The sequence below is a fragment of the Amia ocellicauda genome, chromosome 4, assembly GCF_036373705.1.
Source record: "Amia ocellicauda isolate fAmiCal2 chromosome 4, fAmiCal2.hap1, whole genome shotgun sequence".
NCBI lineage: Eukaryota > Metazoa > Chordata > Actinopteri > Amiiformes > Amiidae > Amia > Amia ocellicauda.
In genome coordinates this window covers 6,292,366-6,306,904 of record NC_089853.1, presented here as the reverse complement: position 1 = coordinate 6,306,904, position 14,539 = coordinate 6,292,366, and the positions used below count along the sequence as shown (strand labels likewise).

Below are 14,539 nucleotides of genomic sequence, written 5' to 3'. Positions count from 1 at the left end.
CTCGCCGTTGGCTGTGAAGCGCTGTTTTGACCCCGTGGGTGCACTTGCTCTCTGTTCAATATTAATCCAAACCATTTCTCTTCCATGCTCTCTCCCCCTGCAAGGAGCGGAAGGTACTCAACTTCTGCTATCTTTGCTTCTTAGCAGTGACTTTGATTTACTCTGTGATTTTTTTTTTTTTTATTATTTCTTTTTGTGAAGTTTTTATTTCGTTTTTCCGTTTGTCTTTTCTTTCTGTGAGTTTCGTTGTCATATTTTCTCCGCTGTTTGGCAGATTGTGACTGTGTGTGCGCTCCTCCTTCCTGATTGGTTTCTGGCGTGCCCCTACTTGTTTTCCAGTTTGTTTGCTAGAGCATTTAAACAGCTTGCCTGCTATGGTGTCTGTTTCTTTTGTATAACCCCCCCCATTGTAGTCGTCCTTGTTGTTTCTGTTTAGTTTTTGTTCATCATTTTTAATTTCCTAAACGGTTCTTTGAATTATTTGCTAACGTTTGTTTTTTTGTGTTTTGTTTGTTGTTTTTTTTCTTCTGTTTGTTTTTCGTTTTAGGTTTTCATAGAGCTGAATCACATAAAAAAGTGCAATACTGTCAAAGGAGTCTTTGTCCTGGAGGAATTTGGTAATTACATTATTTTGATACTAGGTTTGTACACAGCATGGCAGTAACTCTGATTCACAGCACACTACCTAAATTGGGTGAACAAACTTACAGCAGGAGTTGAACAGGAGTCGGCAAGTTGAACAAAGCGTAGGCGGCCATTTTGTATCGGATAGCCTAGACCTAGCTAAACCATTTTTATCTTTGCAGTGTAACAGTATGTACACTTTAAGTAGGGTCACCTTGATGTGATGTTTTTCTTTTCTTGGGGTAGGGGGTTGTTTTTATAGGTTAGTCAATAATATATATCAATACTTATATATATATATTGTATGGTGAATACCCGTATTAGGGATTCTGATAAGATTGGGATGGGTAGAAAAAGGACCTGCAGTTATATTAAGTCATGAAAACACTGCCCTCAGAACCCAGTTGGCCAGGATGTGTTGTATTTCTGTTCTATAGGTGTCTATTATATGTATATATACTCTAATACACCTGGAGTGATTCTTGTTTCCTTAGCATAGATGTTTGGCATTGATGTTGGGTCTTGGCACTAGCTGAGAATAAGGTTGGTTAGTGTGATAATGAGTCAGCTGTGAGGCCGTGCCAAAAAGTCAGAAGAAAGTCTTCTGCCAAGAATTGTCAACCATTGTACAGCAGGTATTCTCCAGTAGTTTGTAAAACTTGTGCTCCAAAAACTATGTCCAAGAAGGCTATCAACCTTGCATTAATATGGTCTGTGTGTGTGTGCGTACTGCGTTTAACTGGGGTTGGGCCTGCAGTTGGTGGGGTGTAAGATCCTTGCCCGCTCCATCCGAACAGTCCGGGAGACAGGGACACTGCCCCCTGTGGTGGGAAGACCTACAGTCTGTAAGATCAGTTCCTATATGAGATCGGCTTTCAAAAATGCAGTGTGGGCAGGGCTGTGAGAGAGAGCTGAGGAGCAGTCTGCAGTTTAGTGTAGTGCAGTAAAGTGCAGTAAAGTGCAGTGCAATCCCCCTGTGAGTGGGCAGGGCAGCGGTCCTCTGCGCAGTCCTCCTGTCGGCGCTGGTTTGAGTTACTGCTGTGTTTCTGTGCTTCTTTTTGTAAACCGTTCCCTCACCTTCGCTGCTATGAAAACCTTCATTCTCCAGCAGGTAAAGTGCTGTCACATATCTCTCTCTATATAATATCTTTGATTTCTCTGTGTGTCAGAGTTCCCCCCATTGCCACATGGTTCCTTTAATAAATTTACATTTCAGGATCACAGTTTTATTTATGCATCTTATTATGATTTATTTAATTATATTATATTAATGGCAGAGGCAGCAGTCCCCTTCTTGACCTTGGAACCAAGCCGTGGCTGTTTGTTTTAAATGACAATGAAAGACAAGAGAAATAACCGATTTGCACGGCGGCCCAATTAGCTGGTTTGGTCTGATTGACATTCACGGCACGAGCTTTGCTACACAACGCACTTCTAATGCTTACAAAAGCATTTTCCATTGGATGTCCCTGATAATTTACCCCCCAAAAGAAACCAAAAGAAAGCCACACGCAATAAACAAGACACTGCCGGTCCTCTGTGTATGTGCGTGTCTGTTTTTTTAAAGATATATTGACTCCACTCTGAGTTTTAAGTGTCAGTTGTCACCCTAATAAGAATGACAGGACTCGGACCCTCGGTCTCGCCTCATCTCTGGTACTGATCACATGATCCCCCCGGCCCGGGCCAGAGAACTGGACTGCTGCCGTCTGCCCTCCATACTGACTGTGAGAGCCAGGCCGTCACCCCCCCTCCCTGTTTCACAGTTACTAATGAAAAGTCTGTATGCTTACTTCACAGGACTCAGGTTTATGGTCAGAGTTCTTGTTTCTTTTCAATCACAGTTTATTTCATTGTTTTTGTTAATGATGTTTTGGTTTTGCATTAGAAATACAAACAGTTACAAGATTTAATCAATTAACTATTTAAATACACAATAACACACACACACACACACACACACACACACACACACATATATATATATATATATATATATATATATATACACACACATATACAGTTTACAAGATGTATTGTACCTTTTGGTTTTCAAATTGGACACTTGCTCACACTCCAAAGTATAAATAATACATTTGTTTTCATTTCATTTATGTAAAGAGTGCATGCATAAATACAACCCATATTGTTGTTACTTTAATATATTGCATTTACGGTGGTAATGATTTTATTTTCTCACTCTCGCATGGTGTGTTCTGGGGCTCTGTGTGCTATAGTAGGGTCCAGTCGGTCAGCCTTCAGACAAGTCACGTCACCATTGACAAGACTTGATCGCCTCCCATAGAAAGAAAGAAGTGTACAAAACAAACTACAAAACGCCAAACCAATTACCAATTAACCAATTAACATCAAGCCCCTGTAGTGCCAGGTGGCGCTCTGGTCTCATCCTACTCAAAGGCTTCATGTTAAGCAGAATCAATTTCCCTTCACCTGCTCTGGGTCTGTATTTCTAAAAATGCACTTTTAGAATTAGTGAGATGTGGGCCTATCCTTGCTTCATAAATAAGATTATCATTAGTCGTAGTAATAATATTAATTATTTCATAGCAGCTGTTCTAACCCAGGGTGACCAGTTACACACAATACATACATTTCACACAACCTATTACACTAGTTAGTCCACTGACACTGGCTTTAATGTTAATTATCGTGAGAAAGACCGTTATGATTTAAGATTATTATTATTTCTGTCACTTTGGGAACAGTGTCTACACAGAGGCACTCAGCTCAGCTCAGATGGAGAATGCAGCTCCACATGCAGCTACTATACACGCACATCCCTGCAGCCTGAATTCTTTCTCTCGCCCTGGTTCTTCCCCCGGTGTTGAATTTGTTGTTTTGTTTCTTGCACGTTCGGTTGTAGTTCCTGAAACTAAAGAAGTGGTGATCCACAAGTACAAGACTCCGATGGTGAGTAGGCCTCCTCGTACCCTCTGTCCTCTCACTCCAGATGTTACAAGCAGCCCAGAGGCAAGTTTTTAGTTTTTTCTCTCCTCCTCTCCGGGCCCTAAGCAATGGGGGGTCCTGTTCCCCAAAGCTTGCATTAAGCTTGGAGGTGCATTGGATTTGACACAGTACAGTGTTACCCAGACGTTGTCCCCCCCTCTCCCCTCCAGAGAATTGAAACTCTTAATGCTAGGGAAAAGATTAACCGTGTTTGAGTCTCGCATTATCTTTGTGATGCAACAGTTGTGAATGTTTATTTCCCTAGTAAGATGTCTGTGAGAAAAAACACCTGTTTCCTGAATCCTCGGAGCGGCCATTAAACGTCCAGCTCTTAACTGTGTTCCTCCTCCTCTGAAAGGACACATTTGCACACAAATTATGAGGTGCATTAGCCAATGAGCATCTCTTTTACCTTTACTCAAACACTCTGAGACTAGAGACAATGCAAACTGCAACAGTCTTGGTTTATTTACTGGTCTAACCAGGATGTTCCCTTTACGGTGTGATCTCTTCTGCCTTTTGCAAATCATTTCCCATGAATCGTACCAGGCTGCAACACCCCCCCCAGTTTGATGCACTGATCAGAAGCATCTATCCCTCTGTTCCTCTTGTGCATCTCCTCACCTTCCCTGTGCCGTCGGTTGAAGCGCTGTGGTTTGTCTCCCCTCCAGGCCCACCAGATCTGCTACTCCGTGCTGTGTCTCTTCTCCTACATGGCTGCGGTTCGAGGGAAGGAAGCCGAGAGCAAACCCAAAGCCCTGTCCCCGAGGCCGGTGCCCAGCTAGTCACGGCCCCTCGGCCCCGGGGGGGACCCTCACAACATACCGCTGTGCATGGCAGCGGGCTCCCCGTCCATCTCCCGTCCCGCCTACACGTCCTGCCCCGGTGCCCGTCCCTCGCTGGCTCGTGTTTTAGTGTACAGGAGAACAGTTCTGCTCTTTTGAAGCTATTTATTTAATTTTACTCCCCGTCGGCCCCTGTGTGGTCATTATTCGAGTTTGTTACGTATGTGTACGTGTCTGTGTGTGTCCGCCCTTCGCCATTCCCCCCTGGTTTTAACCTTCCCGCTATGCATTGGTTCTGTAAAGTGGGATTCCCGAATGTGTTGTACGTGTTTGTTTTTAACCAAAATGAAAACGAAACATCTTGAACTGCAGCCTCCGCTCAGCAGCACGCCTCTTTCGGCATGTCGGTGTCCCGTTCGTTTTGTTTCGCCTCGTGCTCTTCCTGTCTTCTGCTCTCGACTGGAATTGCGACACTTGACAGCCGGCCGACTCCCGAACGCCACGGCTGCCGGCAGTGCGGCCGCCGGCAGTGCGGCAGCGACGACACTTTCTTGTACAGATCGTCTGTGTCACTGTGAATCCTGCAGCTCCTCCCTTACACTTCAGCTATACAGTATGATTATTATTACTTACATGTGCTTTATGATATTGTAAAGTCTGTTAAGTCTACCATAGTGAAACATTTAAAAAGCACAATGCGGGGAGTCGGCTCCAGGTACCGACGATGACACGACTGCCATCGTAGATACAGTTGACAGTTGATCTTAGAAATTAATAAAGGCATCGTTTTTTGTCCATTGTTTGCTTTTTAAATGTTTCCTGGGGTTTCGATGTAGTGAGTGTTTAAGATGAATGCATTTTCTCTCGCTTTGCCTCCAGAGGCCTAACTACTGTACTGATGATGAAATTTGTGTCTGTGGTCGGCAGTATTGAAATGCATGTACTTCTTCTTCTTCAAAAGATAATAATAATAAAATAAATGCTGTACATTTTCTTGGAGAAAGGAAACGCACTGTATAATTCTGCTGTTTTTTTTTATTTTTTATTATTATTATTATTATTATTATATGATGGTTTGTCCACTAGTGGGTGGTAATCGGGTGGGATGCAGCCTGCCATGGGTTAAAGTAGAGAGAGGAAAGCGTAATATATAAATACATATAAATAGATATTATTGTAATGAAAGACTGGGCAGCCACTGTTCAGACGACTGTTCCTATAAATGTGGACGCACTGTACTGAGAGACTCCTGCCTTCTAGGTCCTGCTGTAATGTGTATATTTTAAAAGGCGGAAAACAGTTTCTTTCTACGTCCTGACTTTTTTTTTTTCCAGTGCTGTGATACTGTTTCAGAGGTGTACAATGTCTGGGTGAACCATAGCAGTCACGTTTTCTCTTTTTTCTTTTGTGTCTTTCTTTCGTGAGGAAGGAAAAATACAGAATCATGTAATTAAAGTCAAGTACTTGCACATTGTAACTTCTTCCATTTGAATACTCCCCTAGACAGACCGTGTTGAGGCTGAAAATTAAGTCTAAATGTAAATATTGTGTTTAAAAACAGATGGGATGGGGGGAGTAGATCTGTCGTACTGGGGAGGGAGGTGGTCGGCCCAGTGGACTGGATTAATTGGTACTGAAAACATACGTGGTTGTCTGATTCCAAGTATGCTGCTCTAGAGAGAGAGAGATATTTAAAAAAAAGACATCTGATGTAAATATTTCAGTATTAAAAAGTATTTATAGAAATTGTACAGCTTTGGCAATATGAGAATAAAACACGTCCAACCTGAGATCTGTGAAGTGTGTGGTCTGTCACAATTATAACTGTCTGTGTGTGTGTGTGTGTGTGTGTGTGTGTGTGTGTGTGTGTGTGTGTGTGTGTGTGTGTGTGTGACAAACCCATTCACATTGAAACAGTTGCATTTTGCCGACATTTTGTTGCCGGCAAGGTCTGTGAGAATGGGTTATTGTCGACAAATCGTTGCCGGCAATTTTCTGGCAAGGGTCCTAGTCTAATTGAAGGCAATGATTGCCAGCAAATTCAGCGTTAAGTCCTTGCGTGTCGACGCAGTGCGTCAGCTAACTGCCGTGACCAATCGGAATAGGGGTGCATTTTTGTGACCACAACACGACAAGGTTAAGCCACTGTGACCTTTGACCAAGAACTTGTGACCGTAACGAGAAACGGAACGGGTTGTTGGAAATGGCGGAGGTTGAAAATAATATAGTTATAGCAATTCTGAGTGTTATTGATTAACCAACAGGTTGGTATGTAAAGCTAACTATTGTCACACAAATGTCAGATGTTATATACCAATAAATCATACACAATATATTATCTCTGTACAGGCAAACGTGTTAACCCTCACACTGGGTTCACTTCAAATGAAATGGGTTTGGTTGTTCACTTGTCTTGTGTACAAACTGCTCAGCTCGTAACTCGGGGTTGTTTTTTGTGATTCACTTCTGTGTTTTCTTAGGACTCCGATCATATTGCAATAATCAAGTGAGCTCGGTTCCTTTTGTATTAATAGACCAGCAGATATCTACATTTTACATGATTAGTGCATGTTAAAAAATGGCAGCATAACGCATACAATAGCAAATACATACAATGGCAATAAAGTAACTACATTCAGTGTAACATACACTCACCTAAAGGATTATTAGGAACACCTGTTCAATTTCTCATTAATGCAATTATCTAACCAACCAATCACATGGCAGTTGCTTCAATGCATTTAGGGGTGTGGTCCTGGTCAAGACAATCTCCTGAACTCCAAACTGAATGTCTGAATGGGAAAGAAAGGTGATTTAAGCAATTTTGAGTGTGGCATGGTTGTTGGTGCCAGACGGGCCGGTCTGAGTATTTCACAATCTGCTCAGTTACTGGGATTTTCACGCGCAACCATTTCTAGGGTTTACAAAGAATGGTGTGAAAATGGAAAAACATCCAGTATGCGGCAGTCCTGTGGGCGAAAATGCCTTGTTGATGCTAGAGGTCAGAGGAGAATGGGCCGACTGATTCAAGCTGATAGAAGAGCAACTTTGACTGAAATAACCACTCGTTACAACCGAGGTATGCAGCAAAGCATTTGTGAAGCCACAACACGTACAACCTTGAGGCGGATGGGCTACAACAGCAGAAGACCCCACCGGGTACCACTCATCTTCACTACAAATAGGAAAAAGAGGCTACAATTTGCACAAGCTCACCAAAATTGGACAGTTGAAGACTGGAAAAATGTTGCCTGGTCTGATGAGTCTCGATTTCTGTTGAGACATTCAGATGGTCGAGTCAGAATTTGGCGTAAACAGAATGAGAACATGGATCCATCATGCCTTGTTACCACTGTGCAGGCTGGTGGTGGTGGTGTAATGGTGTGGGGGATGTTTTCTTGGCACACTTTAGGCCCCTTAGTGCCAATTGGGCATCGTTTAAATGCCTACCTGAGCATTGTTTCTGACCATGTCCATCCCTTTATGACCACCATGTACCCATCCTCTGATGGCTACTTCCAGCAGGATAATGCACCATGTCACAAAGGTCCAATCATTTCAAATTGGTTTCTTGAACATGACAATGAGTTCACTGTACTAAACTGGCCCCCACAGTCACCAGATCTCAACCCAATAGAGCATCTTTGGGATGTGGTGGAACGGGAGCTTCGTGCCCTGGATGTGCATCCCACAAATCTCCATCAACTGCAAGATGCTATCCTATCAATATGGGCCAACATTTCTAAAGAATGCTTTCAGCACCTTGTTGAATCAATGCCACGTAGAGTTAAGGCAGTTCTGAAGGCGAAAAGGGGGTCAAACACAGTATTAGTATGGTGTTCCTAATAATCCTTTAGGTGAGTGTATTTAACAGTCTATTTCTGATACAACTGAATAATACACGGGTGTGTTCACGCTGTGCAGGATGTGCGCAGATCTGTACGGAGCATTATAAGGGTAAAAATTAAACCGTCAATTCGTTAATTAATTAATTTGTCAATTCATACATCAATTCATTAATTTATTGCGCTGTTTGCCAAGTGACCTTTCCATTTTATTTGGCACTCGGACTTCTCTTCAACGCTTGTTAATCACCCGAGGGGGCGGGATTGGCATAAATTAGGAAACAATGCCCCCCACCCCCCCCGAGCAGCAGTGTGATGCAAGGGAGGCTCAGAGACTAGTGGGCAGTGTGCACGTACCTTCAGCCACATTAAGCTTTTTTAGGCCGCGTCCCAAATCTCACACGTGCTCCTACACCCTTCGACAAGCGTCAGCATTCAGCAACTTTGCCTTTGACTGAAAAAGTACCTTTGCAGTCTTTTCTTGTCATCTGTCTCTGTATTTATTTTCCCTATTGACTTTTCTCCGCCTTTAACGCAAGGAGTTCTGGGACTTCAGCGCTAAAACACTTCCGCATAGTGCACTCTTTTGTTCACTCTGCTGAAGGGAGCATTGAAGGACAACAGCGCGATTAGGCTCCTTCACTCCCTAAGGGCTTGGGACAGCCCTTAAGATGGACACCGGAGTACTTCCGCCCCGCAAGGGAAGGGGACGAGGGAACAAGTGTGCGATTTGGGACGCAGCCTTAGAATATCTCTCTGCTGCCGTGTGGTCCGCCATGTTTGATGAGAATGGAGATCAATAGTGCGATGATTATCTAGGAACTCTGATCTGCATGTTGTTTTTGAGTCCGTGTGAAAACTGTCCAAAAAAACTGTGAGCGTGTAGAGAGAAGTGCACATGCGCAGCAAGAAGCATGAACTGCAAATGTGTAAACGATGTTGAACAAACGCAGAATTTAATTGCAAGCATAACATAAAAAACGCAAGTGTAGTTTTGCACGTACAAGTTGTGTTTCTGTGCTCGCTAATTTTGACAGTGATCTCACTCCATAGTTTTGACTATATGAAAATATACAATAACACAGTGTGATGTCCCCTAAATATCCAACTAGGAGTAGTTACTGCTACTGAGTTTTTTTAGCAATTTGTTATTTCTGACATGTATTTTCTCACACAAACAAAAGTACAAATAAGCCGCAAAAAGTGCTCACACACAGCATCTTTAGATAAAATTGTACACTCTGATGTATTCACTTTAATTTGCATTATATTCTATTTAGAAAAAAAACTAGAGAAATACCTTTGTAACACCCTTGATGAATATACCCCACTGTACAATTGTTGTCAGATTACTGATGTTACCATTAACAATACGTAAATGAACAAATACAAATGCGCATGTTATCTTAACTGGTACTGTACACGTTATTGGGTGAAATGTGGAGTTCGTTTTCTTTCTGAAAAAGAACCCAGTCCCTCCTGTGTCACATTCAAGTTTTAAATAACTCTGTTATTTTGCCAAACGGACTGAGACCAACTCTTTCGTTGTATCAGTTTGTTTTGGTTCGTTTGTCAATGGAAATTTGTTTTTCAGATGCTCTGTGATCGCTGGGTCCAGTGACCACACCGCAAAAACACACAACCATACAGCCAGACGTGCTGCTCATAGCACGAAACGTAAGGGCCTAGAGTGACGTATCGTTGGCCTTTCCCTCCTGACTAGTTCTTGTTAGTGAGTCCGAACCGAACAGGTGCCCTGGTTAGAACCAATAACCCAGTAAATACAATGAAGGAAACTGGCAAAACGGGGAAATGATTGAGCTTGTACAAACTCGTCCAATCCACAAGAAAGGGGACAAAACTGGGCCAGGAAATTGCAGACCAATCAGTCTCACCTGCATCACCTGTAAAATGTTGGAAAAAATGATTAGACAGAAAATAGAGGAGCATCTCAATGAAAACTATATTCTTGGAGATAGTCAACATGGGTTTAGACGAGGCAGATCATGTCTTACTAATCTATTCGAATTTTTTGAACATGCAACTGCAGCGGTAGATCAGGTGAAAGCATATGATATGATATACTTAGATTGTCAAAAAGCTTTTGATAAGGTTCCACACCAAAGACTGATCCTCAAACTGGAAGCTGCAGGCATTCAGGGTAATGTAAGTAGATGGATTATGAACTGGTTGATGTCTAGGAAACAGAGGGTGTCGATTAGAGGAGTCGCTTCTAACTGGAGTGAGGTTGTTAGTGGAGTTCCACAGGGATCAGTACTAGGGCCTTTGCTTTTTCTAATCTATATTAATGATCTGGACTCTGGGATAGTTAGCAAACTTGTCAAATTTGCAGATGATACTAAAATAGGTGGCTCAGCAGATACAATCTTGGCAGCACAGGCTATTCAGAGGGACTTAGATAATATTCAGTTGTGGGCGACACCTGGCAGATGAAATTCAATGTGGACAAGTGCAAGGTATTACATGCAGGTAACAAAAATGTCCACTATAATTACACTATGGGAGGAATAGGACTAGATGAAGTAACGCATGAGAAAGACCTAGGAGTCTATGTGGACTCCTCACTTTCTCCATCCAAACAATGTGGGGAAGCAATAAAAAAGGCAAACACAATGTTAGGGTATATTGTCAAAAGTGTAGAATTGAGAACAAGGGCAGTGATGCTCAGACTGTACAATGCACTAGTTAGAGCTCATCTGGATACTGTGGACAGTTCTGGGCTCCACACTTCAAGAAAGATATCGCTGCTCTAGAGGCAGTTCAGAGGAGAGCAACCAGACTTATTCCATGTCTGAAGGGAAAGTCCTACTGAGAGACTGAGGACCTGAACCTTTTCACCCTGGAACAGAGGAGACTACGTGGGGACTTGATCCAAGTCTTCAAAATCATGAAAGGCATCGACCACATCAAACCAGAGGAGCTTTTCCAGATCAGCAGGGACACACGCACCCGGGGACACAAATGGAAATTGGGCTTCAAGGCATTCAAGACAGAAAACAGGAGACACTTCTTCACACAGAGAGGCGTCACAATCTGAACAAACTCCCCAGCGATGTGGTAGAAACTGAAAGTTTGGTAACATTTAAAAATAGACTGGACAGGATCCTTGGATCACTTAGATATTAATGAACACCAAACGAGCACGATGGGGCAAATGGCCCCCTCTCATTTGTAAACTTTCTTATGTTCTTATGTCCAGAATATGCGACGGGTCTCCTCTCCGGATCCACAGGCTTCTGTAGTCTGGTCCCCATGGCCGGGCAGACTGGCCATCTGTATGTTCTGGAAAAGTCCGTCCAACAGCCACCGGCCTAGTTGCATGGTTGCCCCCCCGGACTGCATTTCGCTAGACCACCATCATTGCAAACATTGCCGGCAATTTTCTGGCATTTCAGTGTGAATGTGGCTAGAGAGAGGCATTATAAGTCTTATAACTTTAACCGTTCATCATTAGTTAATAGGCCATGTGAGGGTCTTATTGTGGAAGAGATGTCATCTCCTCCAGTTTGGGCCAGAGGTGTGAAATCACGTCTCTTATATGACATGCGTCCCAGAAAACCTGGAAATGCACTGACTGTTCTTCCAGTCATGGAGAACACATGGAAGTTTGAAAATCTCTTGATTGTCCTGGACATGTGTGAAAAGTCATGGCAAATGGTGCAGTTAGGATACAAAAACATATTTAGTCTGTGTTTCCTTTCATCTCCTATGTAAGCAAATTGAAAATCGGTGCACATGGCAACATTAAGTATGGGGGACGTTCAATGACGAGCTAAAAGTCACACAGCAGTTCAGTTGAGTTTTGAGACGCTCCACCCAGAGAGCTGTGGTGAATGGTGCGCTGTGGTGTCAATCACAGTTTTTCTCCCACACGGCCACACCCCGGTGTCTTCTGTCCAGTGTCCCCCTCGAGTGTTGAGTTCCTGTCCTGAGACACATGAGCGATGCAAGCGACGATGTAAACACAACTGTTTGTCACGGATGAATGAGACACTTCCTTCAGTCTGTCGCCGATGTTGCCCTCTTGCCCGCTCATGTCAGACAGCCAGCTGACGGGCGGGGGTACAGCAGTTGAGTTACTTTATTAGAGCCGGGAGGATGCGGATTTTGTGTTTAGCTTCTAGTTTTCCCTGACAAAACCTATGCACTGGGCAGCTGTGTATTTGTTATTTATTGATTTATTATATGGGTTGCCCCTTTAATTTATGTGTAGGCCAATGTTTCAACTATGGAGCAAATGAAATCAGGCCTGTGCCTCCCTCTACACATGGCGTGTAGCCCTGACACTAGACGCCTGACCCATAGGGCATAGGGGCAGCTGCCCCCACACTGAATTTAGGGGAGGCAAATTATATATTGTGCCCCTTCACCCTTTTTTTCTCACTATTATGCATAAAACGTTTCAGAATGAACATATGCAAAATGCAGTCGGGTCAGGTGCAGACTCACTTTTCTAAATAATCACATTACCCCACCCGCCTCCCCATTGGTTTGACCCAGGAGACAGCGGCGTCCAACGCCAGAAATAAAGTTCAGGAAATCTGAAGAGGTTCTGTATGAAATAACATGCACTACTTCAATGCTTCATACATATTATTCTACTAATAATTATCATTGTGTGGATTTTTGCCACTATGCCAGTTAGGATAGCGACTTCATTTAGTGCTAAAACCACTCAAAGCACATGACTCCACTATGAAGGAAGACTTTGGCTCGTCCTGCACACGAAGGATGAATCCGGATTCAAGCAGGACACCGCTTGTCCCATAGTGCTGCGCGGTTGTGACTCCAAATCTGCCCAATTTCATGAATTTCACGGATTCGAGACGAGTCCGAATCGCTCAGTGCAGCTCTTTCATTTCCAGTGTTGGAGACCCCCGCCTGCGCCACTGGTAGGACATGTAATATGACCTGCATTGTATCACCAGTTACAGTGGCTCAAATTAAATGTTAGAAATCAATAGCAATACAGTATTATCATTATTATTATGCCGCGTTCAAGCCTTCTTACACGATTTCATATGTACCTGTTGCTGTTGCTTTTTAAAACAGCCCCTGCGTGCGATTGGTGCATCTGGACGGCAAACCCCGCCCCCTCGGGTGATTGACACGAGTGCCAATGCAATGGAAAGATCACGGCAAATAAATTAATGAACTGATTTATGAATTAACTAATTAATTTACAAAATGACTAATTCATTTACCAATTAAAGATTACATTTTGACCATTATAATGCGCCATAGCCCTCACTCCCGGCCGCACATTCCTGGATACAAAATAAGCTGTTTTTAATTGATTTATACTGAAGTACAATATATTTGAATTAAAACATTCCAGCAATATTACAATATCCTGCAGGATCCATATCGTTTTATTTACTGTAACCTTCTTTAAATATCATAATCATCTCTTCACAATACATCCTTCTATTATAAATAACAAGCTTAGAGTTGTTTGAAAGATAAACCTAATTTATATAGTGATTAAAAAGCTAAAAGATTTCCTGTAAAATGTCCCTGGAATGAAAATATTACTTAAGCACGCAAATTTAGGGAGTATGCTTTCATTAACTTAAAATTGATCATTTAGACTGTAGTAATACTTCTTATATTGCTTTATTTATATTTACCTAAATAAATGTTATATATATATATATATATATATATATATATATATATATATATAGTAGTTGCAGGATTTTACTGACAACAATCTTTATTATGTTTCAGTTGAATTATGGTTCTTTGTTTAAATATGTCAATTTTCAATCTACTTATTCTACTGTCTAGCAAATGCAAAACGTCATGTAGTTGCTGTAGCAAGAAGTATGTAGTTTTTGAGCTTTTGAGATATTGACGGACAGGTGGTAATTTCAATGGTTAAAAATCATGTATCAATGTATCGTGTTAATTTACAGAAGATACCTCAGCCAAAATGAGAGGATTTAGGTTTTATTTGATACAGTGTTCAGAAATCCTCAGTGGACCTCCTGCCTTAGTGAATGAAGTGGGTCGGCCTGTACTGTAGCTCTGATATTTCAGGAAAGGCAGGAAATGTCATGCTTGACATTGTCTCAGTTATTGTGTTTGTTGCAGGTCTGTGTGTGGGTGTCAGTCAGTCCTCATCATACTGCCAGTCAACATCCAAGGGAATACAGCTGGGGAATAAAAACCATGGTTTCCTATGCTGGTGGTAGGTGAGGGGGGCATTATAGTGAGTGAGCACTGTATATCCAAACACGACTCGTGGAAATATCCTTGAAAAGCCCCGGACAATTATTTCCTAATAACAGTGGG

General features: G+C 42.4%; 1 protein-coding gene across 41 annotated transcripts in view; it reads left to right on the top strand.

Annotated features, from left to right (window-relative positions):
* madd (MAP-kinase activating death domain) overlaps positions 1-6,166 on the top strand; it is a 67,580-nt gene extending 61,414 nt beyond the window's left edge. For 23 of the 41 annotated variants that reach the window (XM_066700744.1, XM_066700743.1, XM_066700736.1 and 20 more), the window contains 3 exons: positions 548-617; positions 3,509-3,555; positions 4,263-6,166. In XM_066700744.1, coding sequence (XP_066556841.1) covers positions 548-617; positions 3,509-3,555; positions 4,263-4,376 — 231 coding nt within the window. In that variant the 3' untranslated portion in view covers positions 4,377-6,166. The remainder of the gene's footprint in view (positions 1-547; positions 618-3,508; positions 3,556-4,262) is intronic. The other 18 variants (XM_066700763.1, XM_066700764.1, XM_066700761.1 and 15 more) reach the window with 1 other exon arrangement.
* The last annotated feature ends 8,373 nt before the right edge of the window (positions 6,167-14,539 follow it).